Source organism: Calidris pugnax, unplaced genomic scaffold (assembly GCF_001431845.1).
Source record: "Calidris pugnax isolate Ruff unplaced genomic scaffold, ASM143184v1 scaffold133, whole genome shotgun sequence".
Lineage (NCBI taxonomy): Eukaryota > Metazoa > Chordata > Aves > Charadriiformes > Scolopacidae > Calidris > Calidris pugnax.
In genome coordinates this window covers 7,917,599-7,937,514 of record NW_015090977.1, presented here as the reverse complement: position 1 = coordinate 7,937,514, position 19,916 = coordinate 7,917,599, and the positions used below count along the sequence as shown (strand labels likewise).

Sequence of the window (19,916 nt, the reverse complement as noted above, 5' to 3'; positions counted from 1 at the left end):
TGTCCAAGGCCACTATAATTTCCAAACCACTTAGATTAAACCCCCCTGTATTCAGGAAAGCAGTGAAGCACATGCTTTAAAGTGAAGGACACACTTAAATCCCATTGACTTCAGTTATGCATGTGTGCTTACACGCTCTCCTGAATAAAATGGATGTAAGCGTGTGTTTAAACTTGAACCTGGGCTTTGTTGAGATGAGACTGTGAAGCGAGGAGAGTGAAATTTAAACTGATGTGAGAAATACTGCTTTTATCACTAAGCAACAAGACTTTTCCATCAGCAGAGAACCTATCTAGGTGTTTTGGGAGAAAAATAAATAAATCTACATACAAGTGCTTTTCTTTTCCTTCAAAAGGACGTAAGAGGTGAAAAACAAATCAGAAGTCATTAAAATTGAATGTTTTTATATCAACCATACAAACGCTCAATTCATCAATATGCAACCACTGACAATCGTGAGACTGAGGCCAGGACAGATGTTAACTTTCCAAACAGCTGTTGCACTTGAAGACATTGCAAACTCCCCACTAGTTGTTATTGCTCCCCCGTCAGAACTTACTACATGTACAGTGCAGCCAGAAGGGATTGTGTGAGCACACCTTCATCCACCACAGGCAAAATCAACCACTGCAGCTTTAAAAAAGCCAATCGCTAGAGTTTTGGTTAAATCTATCGAATGCTGACTGGTGAAGGAGGTGCAGGAGCACTCATGGTATAGACAGGAGACTTCAGATGGAGAGAGCAACTACAGCTGACATGGCGAAAGGACACATACATATAATAGTATATAGTATATATTATATTCATATAATATATAGAAACCAGTGTGTCTCAGAATTACAATCATTTGGATCATTTTTTTGGTGTAAAGGAAGGTCAACTGTAACGGGTTAGGATAAGAAACAAATTCAAGAGCCAATGGACCCAGATAGCTCAAAACAAACTGGGAGCTCTGGTACTAAATTGTTCAGTTTTTCTTTTTCATCCTGTGCTTTTTCATCTCCATAAACACAATGACTAATGGCTATGGACAGCAACTGTGAACTGGCTTCTGATTTTTAATATCACTTAGTTATTTACACATAATATATTTGTGTGATATTCTTTCCTCTCCAGTGGTTTATTCTTTTTTTTCATCTCAAACTTCAAAGTTAACTTCAATTATGAGCTTTTTGAGACAAGGACTGTTAATGTGCATATATAGAAACTAATGAAACGAACTCTCAGCCTCTTACTGAGATCCTGCCATAGAACCAAAATAGAAATCATTCTGGTACTGTACAGAAATTTAAGCCAATATGCTTTGCACATCATCCCAAAACCACCTCCCCTCTGACCCTGTATCCTATGCCATATGCGTGAGTCATGATGCAGGAAAATATTTTCTTCCAATGTGTATGCAGAGCTTCATGGAACAAAGTGTGATTAACTAAAGTTAAATCAAGTCACCTTAATTTGGAAAAGTATGAGCTTTAAAAATAGGTATTTATTAAGAAACTGAATTTCTAAGTAGTATCCTTCTTCGTGGTATAAATATCCAACATAGAATCAATCAAGAGAGCAACTTGGAGAAAATATTAAAGTAGCATACAATTTGATACCACTGCAAAAAAGCAATCAAAGCAGAGCACGGCAATAAATTAATAGATAAAGTTATATATCCAAACCAGACTAAAAGTAATTTTGTAAGTCAGCAGTAAAAAGTTAAATAAACACTAATTTAATCTATTTTAGATGCAGCAGTCAATAGAGGAAATACTTTACTGCTCTCTAGCTATATGAACATAGTCAGATTGAAAAAATTGAAAAAAGAAAGAAGGGAAAACCACATCCCTATTAAGACCCTACGCACTGTGGAAAGCATGAGCACAGAGACACGGGAGAGAACCAGACCTCCTGGGTCAGGGAAGCTGTTTTTCAAGGGAAAACTGCAAAATGGAGTTTTGATGCAATGACCTCTAGATAATGGTTGCGACCTATTTTTACCGTGCTGCCTTTTTATGCACTTTTAGGCAGCACAATCATCCTTTTATAGGGAACAAGCATTTCACAGTCCTCTGGGGTATGCATAGCAAGGAAATGATTACTTCCTCCAAAGAGGTATCCTGTATCAGAAGCAACAAATTTCCTGGCAGCGTGGAATGAGGAAGGGAAAGATGGAAGAAACAGAACGGGGTATTAGTGGAATTTCCAGGGATTACCACTTCTGAAAGAAACCTTACATTTCAATTGTTCACATACATATTCATCATTAACATCAGGTAGAGGACTCTGTTCATGAAGGTCCCTAGAGAGGACCTGGAGAAGTTTTAAGAAACAAGGCTACCAACAGAAAAAAGAATGATATGATTAATTTTATACCTGAAATTATATATGCAAGTGAACATCTGACAGCACCACAGCTATCTCATAAGTTTGCTTTATCTATTTAAACAAGTTGCAGCAAACTTACCTTCAGATAAATATCCTAGATGATCTTTTCTAGAAATAATAAAGGGAACTTAGTTATTATCACTCCAGGCATTTGTATTGCAGATAGGCAAGAAAAAGGATTTTATGACCCAGCTAAGAAATGAATGAAGAGCAAATTCATAGCAGGTGTATGAAAATCCGACAATGATGGCAAAGCAGAAGAAAGAAACACTGGGGACTGAAGTTCAAAATGAAAGCAAAAAATGAAAGCAAGAAGCAACGTCTAGTGATGATATAACCTCCAAAATTAATAAACTTGGGCTTTGACTCTGAAAGACACCTCAGCATGTTCCTGTTGTACAAGGCATCTCACTGAGCTCCCTATGCCTGAGCAGGTCAATTCAACAACAGCGTTCTTCAAATCCTTCCTTTAAATAAGTGAATGTAGACACTTGGACACTGATGGTTTTCTAGTTAAATACAACAAAACTCCTACTGATTCAATAAGAACAAACTCCTTTGAAGTGATGAAGTACTCTATAAGAAAGAATATGGTGATCAGAGGGCTGCTAAGTGGCCTCTTGATATGAATTCATAATGATGTTTTCCTTTTATTTACTGTTCTATACCACAGGTAATTTAAGTAAGCAATGGGTACTTAGTAAACCAAAACCGTAAAATAATCTGCAAACTACTGGGAAACACTGGGCAAACAAATGATACTAGTGATGAAGGAGGAAGGCTATTAAGAAACAGTGGGAATCACAAGGAAGGGTGTTTCTCTTCCTTTCTCAGGGTCAAGGAGTGCTTCTACCACAGAAGAAAATACAGTATCATCAGGTGTCACTGCATTAGTACATCAGAGAGCCTTCAATGAAGACACTCTGCTCTTGCTATCATTTGCAGAAGTTTTTTTTTTTAAAAAAAAACAACATTAAATTTGCATGAGATTGGATGGGGAAAAAGGATGGCATATAAAGGGAGAGAGTGCTGAATTAATATTCATAAGCAACATACTGGAAGAATGCAGAAGGGGTGATTTGAGGGAGCTTGGAAAAGGAAAGGAGAGACAGCCATTAGTACTAGAGACCTCCTGCGAAACACACTCTGCTCTCAAGCAAGAATTGCCACGTCTCTTCCCCATCCACACTAAATATCGCCCTGCTCTGAACAGCTTTTGGATTCCCCACTCCAGGGCACCCCGGGGAGGAAACTGTTTTGGCTGAAGTTTGGCAGGAGCAGGTGGCATTCACCAGCTGCAAGTAATTTTGCTCTTGTTGGCACCACAGCGGTTCTTGGACTTCTCACAGTTTGTGTTCAGTGGGGAAGCGGGAAAGGGGAGGGAGCAAACAAGTCCTCGGTGGTGTTTAACAGCATCCCGGGCTTCACAGCTGCCTCTTCCAAGCTGGCAACTCTAAGCAGGCAGCAAAAGACATAGAGCTTTCCGAAGGTGCCTGCCTGCATTTGCCAGCCTGGGGTTCAGGTTCGCTCGCGCTACCGTTCTCTGCCGTGAGAGCACATCGCCCCTGACGCAGCTGCCACTTCGAGGTGGAAACAGCCCTGCCAGCCAGATGTGGCTGTTGTGGGGGAGGCAGGAAGAGAGAAGAAGAGCAGGGCTTATCACCAGGTGTAAGCGATCTCTCTGCAGATGGACTAGCCAGCATCAGAGAGCCCCAAAACACATTCCTGTTCCCAGCATCTGTGCTGCCAATTCTCCAACTTCTGTGCCTGCGTGCGCTTCTCTGCAGAAACAGGGGCTGCAGTTGGAAAATTTCTGGGGCTTTTGCACAGTGGTACAAATACTTCAATTATTACCTTTAACACCATATTTCATCAAAGAAAAGAAAAGTGGAATCTGGATACCATAAGTGTGGCAATGCCATTAAACTGCCTGAACTTCGTTATTTCCATCTTCAGAAGCCATCTGAGAAATCAAAAGGTGAGATGGGAGCAGGAGAAGAGGCAGCAGTTCCCTTCTCCGTTTCTCATCACAGCAGAGGGAACTCAAAATTGCAAGAGCATCTCTTCTAGGAGAAATTTTTAAAGCATTTAAAAAATCTTAAATCCCTCAGTTTTCTTTCTACCTTTTCTTTCAACTGTGCACCACAAAAATCCTTCCATCTGGCGTCAGATGACTCCTTGAAACTGCAACATATTCCCCTTGCTTTCCCTGACATACCCAACAGTCTAACCCTTCATTTGAAAGACTTCTTTCATTTCCAAATGGCACATGTGTGACCATGTGCTACAGTGATGCCACTCCAAAGCTGAACTTCACTCTCTGAACCAGCCTGGCACACGCACTCGCACAGGGTAGAACAGTCATTTTTCCTCTCCAAACTCATCTTTCATCACTATCCCTGACAGACACATCCTCCTTGGCAAAGATTAACACTTTGCTAATGAAGTTATCTCATGATCTTCTATTACAGTTGGTGTCTATTCTGCCATTTAACAATCTCTTTTCATTTGCTAAGGTGGAGCAATTAGTCAACGCTATTAATATTAAAAAGTTCAATTACAGTAATAGCTAGAAAGCTATTTACTAATGTACTACACACATGCACAGGTAGGTACTGTCTCTGTGCTGAAGAGCACTATTATATAGGGCACAGAATAAAATGAACAGCTAAAACATTCATAATAAATATTCACATAAATTACTTTCTCTTCATTCACAAGCAAGTGATTTTCATAGATTTTTCCTAGACATTCTTTTACAGTGATGTTACACAATATGGCCAACTCCACCGATACGATATGCCAACCTTGAGTTCGTACCAAAAGCATCCTCAGTAATGCAAGGAGATCTGCTGGAAAACCCTCTAGCAGGAGCGCTAGACAGAAGCTCCTCGGTACTGAAACTGCCCTGATCCCACTGCACGAGTCAAAGGACTGCTCATTGTGATAAAGATGGCTGGAAACAATAGCATTTGCCAGAGCCAATGGTGGATGTGGCATCCAGGGCTCCCTGTGGGAGGGGGAGTTCAGAACATGAAGTGAGATGAGATTTCAGGAGGTGAATAAGCTACTTCAGCTGAATGCACATTAACCCTCAGGTGTAGCAAACAAGAAAACATTTGCCCTGATTTTTTTTTTTTTAACAGATTCACCACTGCTAAAGGAAAAGCCATCAAAAAACCCTCACTTCCTAATGGCCTGAGAACAGCAATAACCAAATAATGTTTTCCTTATGGACGAAGTACCCCCAAATATTTATAATGAACCATTACAGCATACATTGCAACTTTACAAGCTTTCATCTAATTACTTCCACTGAAACAAACACACAAATCTTCCAGCTCCATGCTGACACACACACAGACTCTCCGAGCACCAAGCCTTCAGCAACCTTCCTCTGATGGACACTTTTTTTTTCAGGAAATGACACAGTGACATAGGTAAAAGGTGATTTAGATAGACTGCTGTGTCACAAATTGTCAGGATCTGATTTAAAGACCTTGCCTTTGTCAAGAAAGACAGTTGGGTGTCTGCTTTAAAGAAGTACTGGGAATATTTTCATCAAAGGTTTGAATTGAAAAACAGTGGGAGGTAAATATCTGAGATGTTGCCAAGAAAGACCGCTATATCCGTGCAATTACCATTAACAGGGGACAGCAGTGGTTCAATGAAGTAATTCAATCTGGTGTCCTACATTTTATCAGACAGCAATTTTGAGTTCTGACATAAAAGGCTGAGAAAGAGGATTGGACTCTTTTCTGTGAAATTCAGCCTTAATTCTTGCAATCAGGGGATGTGTTCTCCGCTTCAGGTACAATCCCACTATCCCTCCAAGTGACTCAAAAGAAGAATATACTAATATTCGTCATAACATTAATCATTCACAGAGGTACAAGTCATACTTTGGGCAAGTTTTGGAACCGAGTGCCTGCAGCTTTCCCTGCTTAACCATACCAGTATTTCCTTACTTGCCAGTTTAGCAGGAAGAAAAAGATCTATTGTTTAAAAGATTAAATAATATGATGCAGCCTAAATTAGTAAATGTATTCTTCCAAAGTATGAAAAAGTGAGAGAGAGAGAGAGAGTAGAGAGTATTTCTTCAAAAATTGGCAAAACGAAAAGTCTATGGAAGCTCACATGGAGATAATGCCATCACATGGCTTCTCCTCATCATGAAGCCATCCACATTGAAAACTCGCATTTCCTTACAGGCTTTGGCACTGTCTCTCTGCAGAGCAATCCTATCAGGCAGTCAAATGACAGCACTGCTGATTTCCAAGGTCACCAAGTTTGCACAGGAGCTCTGTGATAATGATCTCAACACAACAGACCCAAAGGGACACAGCTCCCACGCCTGAGACCAGGAGGAACCAGCACTCACCACTCTGGTGTCTCTGACACAGCACTGACCCAAACAATCACCACCACAACCAGGCTGTGTTTTCCAGGGAATTCATCAGATTTTATCTTTTTAACTCCTTTCTTCCATAATGCTTTGAGTCATAATCCCTTCTTTTTGCAGATGATTGTGCTATTCTACAAATTCTCAAGTTACATAATGCAGAAATCTTGCAATGTTTTCCATTTAGAAAACGTTCATTTTACATTTATCTGAGTAAAGTCTCACCACAAACAGTAACACCAGCAGGAAATTTGCATCAGAAACAGTCCAGTGTTGCTCTTTCTACTTGGGTTACAAAAATAAATCCACTAAGTTCAAAACTTCAATAACAAGAGCAAACCAGCTCTTGTTTCACGCAGAACATGGTCAACCACCTTCAAACATGACACAAAAGCAGGACTATCAGTGAAGCACTCAGGGACTGCATATCCCTGTCCTGTTCAGGACATGATACAGATCTTCCTCTAGACACTCAACACTATCTTTCCTCCAAAATATTAAACGTACAATAAATACATTCAATGTTATTGAGCATTTTCTTTTAATGATACGAAACTGAGACCCTTGGAAGATGAAGGCTTTGTATATGACAGCTTAACTGCTCGCAATCAAACTAATTTGCAGTACGATGACCTTAAATGAGTTTAAAAGCACCATAATGCATGTTTAGCAATCAGTGAAGCAATTCTTTATTACTGAGGTTCACATTTGCAATTTGTGCCACGTGTTATGGGAAAGAGAAAGAGAAAAAGAGGGGCAACACAAAAAAGTAATTCTTCTGCATTGCATGAGCTCTTGAGCAAAACATGAGCTACACGTAACATGGGGCATTAGAGACCAAATTTAGATTGACAGCAAATCTTAAGTCTTTCTGCTTCTTATACAGTCTTAAATATCCAGAACAAGGAATTATAAAATATAAAATTTGCTTTTAAATGGTGTCTTGATTCTTCTAAATTGATTTTTGTTGGAAAAAAATTATTAAGGAAGTTCACCTAAAATACCATAAAAAATATGTACTCAAAACCTCAAGTTTTTTAAACTGTAAATGAAGCTGTCTACAAACCACCTGCAACACTCCTCTCTTCTTCTGACAACAAAAGTTAAGAGATCCTTCTGGCAAATAATGGAGATTTTCATATCACCCCTTCGAACACATAAAATTTCTTATTTCCTTCTCTTCTCCCTTTCTTTCTTCCTTCTTCCCTTTCTTTCCCTAAGCCATCACCGTTCATCATATATGTTATCCTTGGGAAAAAGATGGTTCCAACAAGGTAAATGGAGAACCATACATCGAAGCAGAAGGAAAAGGGACTAACAAGCTCAAGGAATTCGGTGAAGAAATGCAAGAGCTCTATACATAACACAGCATGCTAGAAAAAACCCCACAGGAACCACACAAAAAGGGCAAAACTGAGCCAAAGACATCACATAAATAGCACAGAACTGCTAAATTCTAACTACTAAGGTAAGAGTGGGCGTGAGCAAGGCGGAGCACGAAGGCCTCTAGCTCAGCACTGCTCAGTCCTAAGGGATAACTCCTTGGGGACATCGACTCCTGAATCACCTGATGTATCTGAGGTCTGTCCAAACAAAAATAATCATTGCACAGTTCAGACAGAGGATGAAAATCTGTGTTTCAGCAATGAAGGAGCAAACCCGAAAGACCTGAAATTCTGAAATCTGATCTCAGTTCTGCTTAGTTGGGTGAGAAACTGCTGCTGTGCCCTGCTTTCCTTGTTTAAGATTTGGACAATACCGTTTCACCCAATTCAAAGAAGAATTGTAAGGATTAATATTTTAAATTCAAAGCATTTTCTTCAAAAATATGAGCATGCATTCGGGCAGGGCTCTACAATGCATGAGGAAACACCAGTCAGAATGGTTGCAAAAATACCTCAGACCTTCATCATCTCTGCTCAAAACGATCTGAGACTGTCATGACCAAATTCCAGCCCAGCTCATTTATTCTGCTTGCCTAAATGTTCCTCAAATATTGAGTTAATAATATGAGGTCTTCTTAACCCCTAGAAAAATACACTGTTTTGTTCTTCAAAAACAGTTGTTTAGCTCCAGCTATTCTCATCAGGATTAGTCACATGCTGGAAATCCACAGCCTTTGCTGTTCTTCTTGCATTGATGGTCATATTGTTAGCATACTCTTTAATGAGTCTCAGTTCTCCCTAGGAACAGCACTACAGCTTATAAATGCTGAAATTAATAGACCTGGGGTAGATTTTATTACACGTAATGTATTTAGCTGGCAATGATGATGCCTCCCTTACAGCAGCTGTTACAATAAACTGCATTTTCAATGGCTCCTGGAAAACAAAAGACAACACCTAAAAGACTTCAGATAAAGAAACACCAGGGTTTCCAGGTCTCACTGCTCCACACCAAATTTGCTCCACTGAGGTCTGCAAACACTAATAGGTATTATGACCTACAGAGAGATTTCTACTGGGAATCTTGTCCACTTTTCTTGAATCTGAATTTACTATCAGAAGATTCATAATCTCTGTTGTCAGCCTCACGTCTGCAAAGAATGGGCACATGGAGATTTTAAAGTGGAGCTAAAATGGATTTCAGTATACCCTTCTCAATAATAGTTGGTAAAACTAATTACAGTGAGAAAATTGGAGATCATTCATTACCCTACTAAGCAAATTAGGATTTGTTAACCATGATTTATAGTGCCAAACACAGGATAACAAGGATTGTCTTTTCAACTGTATTCAGAGGGGACATGACAGTTTATTAAGTGTGGTGCCATCCAAACAGCCACAGCTGTATTGCTTTTGTAGACCTCCCAGTATTTCAGATGGATACACACTTTTACATGAGCAAAATACATTTAAATGTATGGCTTCTGAAGTCAGGCACTAAAAATAACCTACTTGCAACTCTTATTTACCAACATCACTGTGTACATGATGCAGAACACTATATCCCTTCTGTAACACCAGCTGGTTGAATTTCTTAGATCTCTTTCGAATGATACTTTTGATCTAATCTATTTGTTTCTCTCCTGTGGAAACCAACAGGTCTTACCATACTCTCCTGGAGTGGAGTCTATTAACACTCTCCTACCTGAAGGGAGTCAACAACCTCACATGTTAGACCACCCCAGAGAAGAAAACTCAGGCTGCCACTGCGTGCAGACCTAGCAATGAAGGAAAATCTACTGGGTTTAAGGTATAAGAATAATCTGGGTTATTCTCAGATATTCTCTATCTGAGAATATGAGCCCAGAGAATGTGCTGGTACAACTAATTCCACATCCTTCTGCAAGGTAACATCTTGGGTGAAAATCAGTCCTACTGCACAGTGAAATAGCTGGCCTTATCTAGGCCAAATACTGGTTTTCCATCATCTCTGTACTAATACCACTGGTGCTCCACTTATTCTCCTTGGGATGAGTTTTTAGAGCTCTGAGTAATGTAATGCAACGTTGCACAACACAGTGTCCCAGTGGCACGCTGTAACTACGCAAACATCTGCTGAACTGAACCCACTCAGGGCCAAATTGGATAGCACAACTGATTAGCTAGAGCCTTTGGGAATACGCTCACAATTTATGTTTATCTGAGTCACCAGCCCATGTGCAAATCACATTTTTTATTTTTCTTCCTTTTTTTTAAGGTGGAGCAAAAGCATTGTTTGGAAAAGAAGTGACACAGGAGTTTCTTTCTCCCTTCCAACTCTCCATTACTGTTTCTGTCACCAGCTTATTACCAAATTCGATCCAGCTCTGAAAAACCCTCAAACTCTGTGCTTTTTGGGGAAAAACCTGCTAACCAAAAAAACACTTTTTAAAAAAAGGATCAGAAAATCCTCAGAAATTGCCACAAAGAGTTGAGAAGCAGACCAATAGAACAAACGAAACAAGTTGCCATAAACCAAAAAACTGTACAATTGCCGAAGAACCCGGCAATCTCAGGAATTGGGTTTGTCATTTAAAAATAAAATACTCAGTTATTTAGGTTTTGATTTCTGGTCTGTTTTGTTGCAAACCAATGAAGCACTTGTATTCTTTAGTGTGAATTTGGTTGGGTGCAAAGTACACAAAGAAAACTAGCAAAAATCATCCTTTGTTGCCAGGTACGAGAAAAAGCTTCTACTATTATTCAAACTCCAATCATATTCTAAAACATCTCTCAACCTCCTGAAATCACAGACAGCTGGACAATGTTAAAAATCCACTCAAATAACTTTTCTTCTAAAGGTAAAAAGGTTCTAAAAAGGTTCTAAAAAGGTTCCTAAAATTCTAACTACTTTTCAATTATCTGATCTGACTTCTCAATGAGATGTACTCTACTTTATAATCTATCTTTGATGAGAGACAATGACAATTTGCAATGCAAAAAACATCAAAGACAACTGGGAGATTTTCCAGGAAATATTTGGTTATGATTTCTTAGGGCACGCCAATATTAACAGCACATCCAGATCTTTTTTCACATGCACTAATCATAAACTGGACCCACTCCATAGAAAACAACAAAGTCAGGCCAGTACAAAAGCCTTTCAATTACCTTTGTCTCTTCTAACTACTGATCTGAATAATATGTAAGAAGTGTCCACACTGAGAAGGCCCATCAAGACAGGTGAAACAGATTCCAGCAACGATGAAAATGGCTTCCCAACAAAACCTACCGAACATACTAGCACTTGTGAAACAAGTAGAAGGTTAAGTTGTTCCTAAAAGAAAAAAACTTGTGGATGCACTCAGAACTCCTCAAAAACTTTGCATCATTAACACTCATTCAGTGGTTACTCGCACATGTCCTGCTTTGCTGAAACTAATTAGACAGTTTGTTTAATCCATGGCAGTTCTGATCATCCCAGTTAGGTTTGGGTTATCCCTTGGGTGAATCCCTTGATGGAGATTCCCAACCCTCTCCTTGACTTCACAGCGAAGGTGGGTTGTCAGAGCAGGCAGTAGGAGTGCCCTCCCCAGAGCATGTGAATTTTTCTTTACCTATTGCTTTTCAAGAAGCACTAACGTAGAGGCAACAACAACATAAGAATCCAGTCTCAAAATTTGCCATTCAGAAATTTACCCAGTTATAGAATAAAACCAGGTAAGATCTCAGCTTTCACCACTACTACTGAAAGCGCATAATGAATTACTGGGACGGAACTATCACACAGATATTAGAAAAATGATTTTGTATTACTGGAAAGTGTCGGATTTATAAACATTTTTCTTAAACACTCAGAGACCTCAGGAGCATCTCTATAGAATAAAAGGATCCACAAGTAATTTTTGCTTTGCTGCAGAGTGAGTGCACAGCACCCACAAACGTTACAGACACATGAGCCTCCACCCATCAAACCCAAGTACCCAACATAAGCGTGGCTTAAAGGAGACTCCAAGTCCCACAAATATTCCCTCCGTTTTGTACATGCTAAGTAACATGGCCTAAACACAAAAAGGTTCCAGTAATACTTGGAATTAAACAGCAAGTTTAAGCTACTTAATCCATACCTCAGTGTTCATTCATTCCTGAACAAAAGCTTCCATCTGTGTTGCTGTAGTAGATGTGCTGGGACAGCCAATCTACCGTTAGGCTCCTGAACAAAAGCTTCCATCTGTGTTGCTGCTTTCTGTGGTAGATGTGCTGGGACACATTTGAACTTACCTGGTTGCCTACGTTTCCCTCGGTGTGCTACAGGCTACAGCAGGAGATATTTTGTAGTCCGAGTACAATATATATTGATCAATAATTTCTACAAGCAAAAGCTTTATTATTATCTATTAAACCCATTGTTGTTTTATTTGAAACCAATGTCCCTTGTTTTGATGTTCTGGGTTAACACTGAACACAAAAACGAACAGTCTTTTCTAGTTAAAAGCTTTGGAAAAAAGTCAATTCAAGTGCATATTCTTTTGCACTTTGATAATACGATAATTACATTTATCAGAAACACATGCTAATTGGATCATTCTGGAGCATTTTTCTCATTGTCTGGTACCACAAAACACATCTGGGTTTTATTTGCCCCATGTAAGTTAATAAGGGTATGGACTTTTTTAAAACAATAAGCAAGATAATCCTAAAAACAATTTTCCAAAGTGAAAAGGGAGGAAAAAACCATCCACGTTTCATTCAAGACTGTGTAAGTGTAAAAATGACTTTAAGATAGAAACTGAAGGACGTTTTCTACCTACTCAGATATTAGTGAAGAAAGAAAGTTAAAGAAATCTTATTACTATGACTATTCATAAGAAACAGCGCTGTTAAATATATCATATTAATGGAACCTAATAAGGGATGTCTCCCCCACCTACACGGATCCAAATTAGTATGATTTAGAGTGTCAATACATTGGCACTGGAAGATGTCAAGCTTCTTCTCGTTACTAAATCCCTAACTCGAGAGAACTGGAAACTTTCAAGCTTTTTGCTGGAGCACAGGGGATGTTGACACCTTCCAGATTTCATTTCACTGGACCAACCCACAGACAGTATGGTGCAAGAGAACAGCAGATGGCTTCTCTTCTGTTACCTCTGCTTCCTAAAGATGAAGCTGAACATTGTTCTTAAACCATGCATATTCAGCTCCCACTATAAGGAGAACAAGGCTTATTTATATATGTTAAAGCTTTCCATCCCATATTATATTTGTCCCGTTCCACAGCGTGTCTGTATATGCTCACATGATTTGAATTTTAAGTGCCCAGACGAAGAAAAGCAATTTGCTCTGAACTATGGAAAGACATTCAAGTTTTAGTCTTTAAGCAAAATAAGCGTTGAGCCATTCCGATAATATTTTTCCCTCCCTCATAAAAAATACACAGGACACAAAAGAGGGGAAGTGCTGAAAAAAGGAAACCGTTTTTTTCCTGTTTCACAACTTACCTTACACTGATTTGGGCTTCAGTATAGTTTAAAAAAACTACCACTGTTTTCAGACCTTACCACTGGCAGAAGTACGGACATTCAGTTTGTGCAGAAGTCCAATGTAAATCCAGCAGGACATGGCACTTCTCCAGGTATTAAGCAATTTTTGTGCTTGCATTTTACACTTTACACATGAGGTCACACATACACTGTTTAATCCCAGAACTTTTTTACAGGATCACAGAACTCTATGAAAAAAGACTAAATTTCACCATGTACTAATGGAAGAAAATTACTCTCTGGGAATCTGACAAGAGAGCAACAAAGTTTTGCCATCATGTAATCGAATGCTATGTAGTTTTCTCCTCCCCAGAGTTTGATGAAAAGATAGAAGCAGGCTTTGATTACACTATTAACTATATAGAGCAATGCTATAGAAAAAGTCTCACTCCATTTTACCTACCTGTTTTTGGACATACATAATGCTCTATTTCTCCTACAGATATTATAAAGGCAGAAAAGACACGCTTGGAGAATATAGCTTAAGTTACAAGTGAAACACAGGGTATGAGCAATTTAAATATAAATCTTGGAGCAAAACAAACAGTGCATTGGATTGACTGGAAAACATTTTTTACTTCCAAACTTATCTGTGCAAGTAAAAAGTATATTGATGAATGTAGGAATAAACAGATAGAAAGGTGTGAAATATAGACTGTCAAATCAATAAAGGGGCATGCTTAAATAAATAGAAAAAAAAGACTGATCAATTATCAAACCAGCTGGAGCCTGATCCTCTTCTCATGACGTAAAATGTAAATCTAGAATAAATACAATTACAGCTGGGTTTTCAAGACCATCTGTGAGACATGGGGCTTTCACCAACAGCTAGAAATCAGTGTGTCATGCTCTCTGGACTGCGGTGCCCAGGAGATGAGATTCGTGGGCTCTTTCAAATCTATGAATCAATGAGAATTGGTACAAGGGGAAATCAAGACCCTACCATCTCAGATGAGAGAGCTGGTAAGACCATGGTTCATTTTATTTGCTATAATTGTGTAAATTAAATACTGTTGGAATTTATGTAGTAATTAATAGTATACCTGATTAGTTCAGGAAAACATTGGCCACCATGTCTGAAACATTACTTACAATGCATTTGTGGAGAAAGGAGTAGAAAAAGAGAAGTTAACCTATTGGGCAGACTGAGAATGGTTATTTATGCTTGTTTCCATATAATAAGGCACTTTCGTTTCAGGAGCAATGCTATGCTGTTCAGAGGCACATGTGTTAAAGTTGAGATACACTTACAAAGTAGCCTGTTCCCAAGCTGGAAGGAGCTGAGCTCTGCAATAAAACACAAAGACAAAGTGGAAAGTCAGTGATGGTTTTTAACACGTTCCAATCCGCATAGCTCATTACCAGCCCTTTCCAAGCTTTTCATCACTACATCACAGCACCAACGTGCTGCCCCTTGTCATCTGCTACTGAAACAAACACGGTGTTGCTTAATTTTTCCCTTTACATCTCTCAACGACTCTGAGATGGTAACGTGCTATTTACTGAATTCCAAGCTTCTGCGGTGGACGTAATTGCCAATTTATTTGACAGGCAGCTGGATAATGAATTAATGATGGCATTTCGCCCTGCACTGAGACTAAACAGACACTCATCAACCAGCCTCCCTGACATGCTGACATTCAATGCCCTGGACTCCAGCTACTCAGCTTTGTGGCCACAAAGGGGCAGGCAGGAGGGGGAAAAGAAAAAAACATAGACTGACTTCAAAACAAAAAGCCCGGTGGGTTTGGATGACTTTTTCAGTGTATGACCTGTTTGCCAATTTATTCCCGAAAGGCCCTGGTTAGTACACACATAGTGCTTTTCTAAAATGAGACATTTTGTAAACATAATTAGTAGTCTGAAATGTAAAGAACGCGTGGGCACAGAGAAGCCGCTTCAGTCAATGTACCATTTTCCAGAGAACGCAGTCACTACAATTTCCCATTTAGATGGGCACTCTGAGAAACCAACGATTTCAAAAAGGAAAGCAAAACCAAACAAGAAATATCTACGGTGTGAAACAGATTTCAAAACTGAAACCCATAAAAAGAATTAAAACTAACATTACTGCCACAGAAAATAATCAAAAGGTTTAAATGCTTAAAAAAAAAAGCATCATGATATTCAATTTAAGTGGGACACAATCACAACCTCTATATTCACAGGAATTAAGGAGATGAAGGGTTTTGTTTCATTAGTTTTTCATCTAAGCAATGGGGATTACACAGCAGGTTCTCTCAGAGACATGGTGAGAGACCTAAACATCTCAGTCCTAATCCAGGTCACTGGCTGTTACATTAAAGGGTGAGCCGTTCCCAACGCTACGGCCCCATCACCTGCGACGCTTCAAGTCAATGGACAAGGGAGGGAAACGCAGAGGGTAATTCTCTAGTGAGCAGTGGGTGGTCCAGATGACCAGCCTTGAACTCCTAACAGCTCAATTCCCACTGCTGTTCCCTAGCACACCCTCACTTCCAGCAATGACACAGCTCAGCGATTACCGGGAACCGCACAGGGCCCCCACCAGCCCTGGGAAACCATTGGGAAGGAGCAGAATTTGCCTCCCTGTTATCCCTGCTCTGAGACACTATTGTAAGGAATTCTCTCAATTTCTGATCTTGGTGCGCAGCACTGACACCAAAGAAAAGAAACCCCAACAAGAGGGTTATAGTGTCTTTTTAGTGACCTCGGCATAGCAGAAGTAGATTGTGCCAAGAAGTTTTAAATTAACACCAACAAAATTCATTGGAAAAAAATCAAAGAGGTTTAGAGAGGTTACGTACATTTAGGGAAGACGTTCTCATTTAAGCCATTAGAAGTTAAAGACTTCTTTAGGAGCAAGAGGAAATTACCTTGGTAGTCATAAGGGCACCAATATCTAAAATCAACAAACTCTGGTGGGACATCTTACATGAACAAGCAAAACTGCTACAAAAATTCGGAAGGTATGTGGTTCCTACCCCTTAATACTATTTTACAGGCTGCAGCTACTGCAGGACTCAAGATCTGCAGTCTACAGCTCTGGTTATCTGAGGGGAAGGAGAGCTCTACAGAAATAAATAAATTCCCAAGTCCTTCTGGCCCCACTCTTGCTGCTCGGGGGCCTCAGCTCGCACAGCAAGACCCACCTGGTCCCAGGGACCATGTCCCCAAAAGCGCCCCTGCAGCAGCCGAGGAACAGGCAGCGCAGACTGGGGAACACACAGCCATGAGGCTCAGCCCAACTAAAAAGTCCCTGCCATGGGCACATACCATGGTTTTGGGAGCCACTGCAGCCCACAGACTGCAGCTCTGCAGCACCTGGTAGAGAGCCCAATTCAGCACTCTCTGGTTTAGTATCTAATGCATTTACTTTCCTGTTAAAGCACATCACATACACTGCCTTTCGCTTTATTCGTTCTGCTTTCTGCTTCATGCCATTTAAATTCTTTTAATTTAAGCTAGAGATCTACCCACAAAGTACAACACGTGCAATCATTATAACCACTTTACTTCAAGCTATGTGCAGATGCCAATCGAGTCCCACTCTTTCACTCACAATTTTTAAAACTTACTTTACAGGCTGAAAGCTCCAAAGTTTGCATTCTGCATCTGTGTGTAATTTTTGTCTCCTTTTTATTCCAAGTTTTGGAAGGATCAAGTATCAAAACAAAACAATAAAAAGGAAGAAAAAAGAATAAGCAAACAAAATATTTCCCACTGAATATTTCCATTCCTTCAAAAGCAATGTCGCAATGGCTATGGGAGGACAGTCGAAACATGGCAATCAAATGACTTTCACTCAAAAGAAACAACTGTGCATTTTCAGGGAATTTGAGTTTGCTGGATGGAAATATAGCCCTTCACACATTGCATGCTGCATATGGATAGTACAGTTTGCAAACTCTTTTTAATTGAAGTCAGAAAGCCTGCATTGCACATGCATGAATGACTAAGTCAGCTGTGTTGTGAACTGTGTGTTGACAGAGCAGATAGGCTGAAGCAAGGGCTATGCAAGACGACAGCTTCTCACCTTCTTTGATAACTCCCAATAGCGAAAGGATCCCACTCCCCAGTGCCCAGCCTTGGTACCAACTGAGGAATGTGATACTGTGTGTGCAGCAGCTTTACAAGCCCATGCTGAGTCGTGATCCTGCACTGGATGGTTCTACATCTCTTTATATAAAGTGTGCCTATAATAGAGGTAACTGTTTCACTTTCCGAAACCCTTTGCAAAATTTGACATTAGATATACTATTTGATATTCACACAACCACCACCAGCAGCCTGCATCAGGTGCCCATCACCAAAGGCAAGTCACTTGTTTAAAATTAACAGGGTTTTGGTTTTGTTGTTTTCCTTCTGCTTCCCCCCCCGCCCCCCCCTTTTTTTTTTCTTTTCCTTCCTTTCTTAAAGAGAACTTTTGGCCCAGGAGCAAAAATGTAGTAACCCTTGTGTAAGCATTAGTTTATTGTGTACCAAAGAAAATTACATCCTTGAGGTCTTGGAAGGCACAGTTATACCCATTTTGCATATATATTGTGCATTACTTGGGGAGCTGGGTGGGGAGAAAGACTGTGTTGTACATATTTGTTCTGGCTATTGTTTATGCAGGTCTGACTGAATGAAGGAACAGTGGGTATCATTTCAATTTCTGATGTCAACATCAAATTACTTATTTAATTTCATGCCTGGCGAAGCATTGTATAGCTACACGCAGAATCATTTCACTTCATTTGTTATGCTGTGTTTTCTTGGCGATTGGCTTGCCTTCCAACTGACAGCTTTAATTACGACATGAATTTGATTGCACTGCCGAGGAATTAACATAATGCAACAAAGCATTTAAGCACCCAACCTTAGACACACAAACACACACATACACACCCTCACGTACACACACACACAAAGAAGCAGCCACTGCAGCTGATCAGCTTCTGGCACACACACACACAAACACACACAGAGCTTTGCTGGTGTTATTCCACTTTAGATACAGCCAAGATTATCAGGGATATTCTGGAGAAGGAAAAGTACTGAGGATTTCAGAGCACACAACCTAAAGACCATTCCTCAATTTGTCTTTCTTTGGGCTCAGGACACACGTGGCAGGAATAGGAGACAGAAAACTGAAAATATTCCGTATTTGAGGCCAAAACCGTGAGCAGTCCACAGGATTATGCTGCTGGTGTGTAGACACCTTTATTCCTGAAGCAGACAGCTACAGACCTGGTGGGCAGGGCACGCCAGGACTTACTCCTCAGTGAAACCTTGCTGTAACCTGTTCTCAAGCACATAGTACCCACGCAGTAGGAGCAGGGAAGCACTCATGGAAGAGTGTGTCAGCTTTGATGAGAGCCCAACACGAGACCTTTAACATAGGGGACAAATGGAAAGATTCCTGTCCCACTCCTTATTCAAGATTTGGAACAATATTCCAGACAGAAAGGTGCCAACTATTTCTCCCAGTTTCCTTGTTCAGAAGAGCCGGCAGAGGCCAGGCATCCACGCTCCTGTTGAGCAGGAAGGGTGGGAGACCTGCGCTGCCTCCCAGCTGATGGCCACACGGGAGAGGCTTTGAATGTCCACCCCCTGGCTGAAAGCCTGCAGCCAGCACCAGGAGCAGCAGCAAAGACTGAGGGTGCCCAAAGCCACTTGCCAGCCTTCTCCCATCACATCGTCATTACCGGAACGATGAGCAAGGGCGATTCACAGACATTGGATTTTAACGAGACCAGCAATGATCTACAGCATGAGCTTCAGTTCCGTGGCAGATCAAGAATTCAGGAATGTGCACCAAAGAAATCAGTTTTTTTTATTTGGTTTTTGATTAGCAAAGAGGTGGCTGAACCCCTGAATACTCTGTGCGTTTACCTCCCAGGTTAGCTGTAATCCTCGCGTTTTCCTCGTGTAATCTTCTGGTTGCTTTGTAAAGCATAGGTAAAATCTACCCCGTGTATTCCAAAGTGGGAAGACTCAATTAAAAATAAATACATACAGAAAGATAAGGAAAACAAGCTGACTGAGCTCCAAGCTGAGGAAAAGAGAAAGCGCTGCCATCTTGTCTCCAAGCAAAATCTCAACAAAATGAATTCTACTACTGGCAAGATTTTGATGAGATTAAACTGACTACAGCACCCTATATATAAAGGAGGAGCAGCTCTCCAATTTCTCTCTTTTAGGCCCCTGAAGCTACCTCTGTCCATAAAGGAAAAAACAAGTTGTCATTCCAAAAAATACTATCTAGGGGAG

At 40.2% G+C, this 19,916-nt stretch overlaps 1 protein-coding gene across 1 annotated transcript in view; it reads right to left on the bottom strand.

The window, feature by feature from the left end:
- Positions 1–19,916, bottom strand: part of AUTS2 (autism susceptibility candidate 2) — a 630,583-nt gene that overhangs the window by 427,300 nt on the left and 183,367 nt on the right. The window contains exon 6 of the mRNA XM_014953035.1: positions 14,934–14,969. Within this exon, the coding sequence (XP_014808521.1) occupies positions 14,934–14,969 (36 nt within the window). The remainder of the gene's footprint in view (positions 1–14,933; positions 14,970–19,916) is intronic.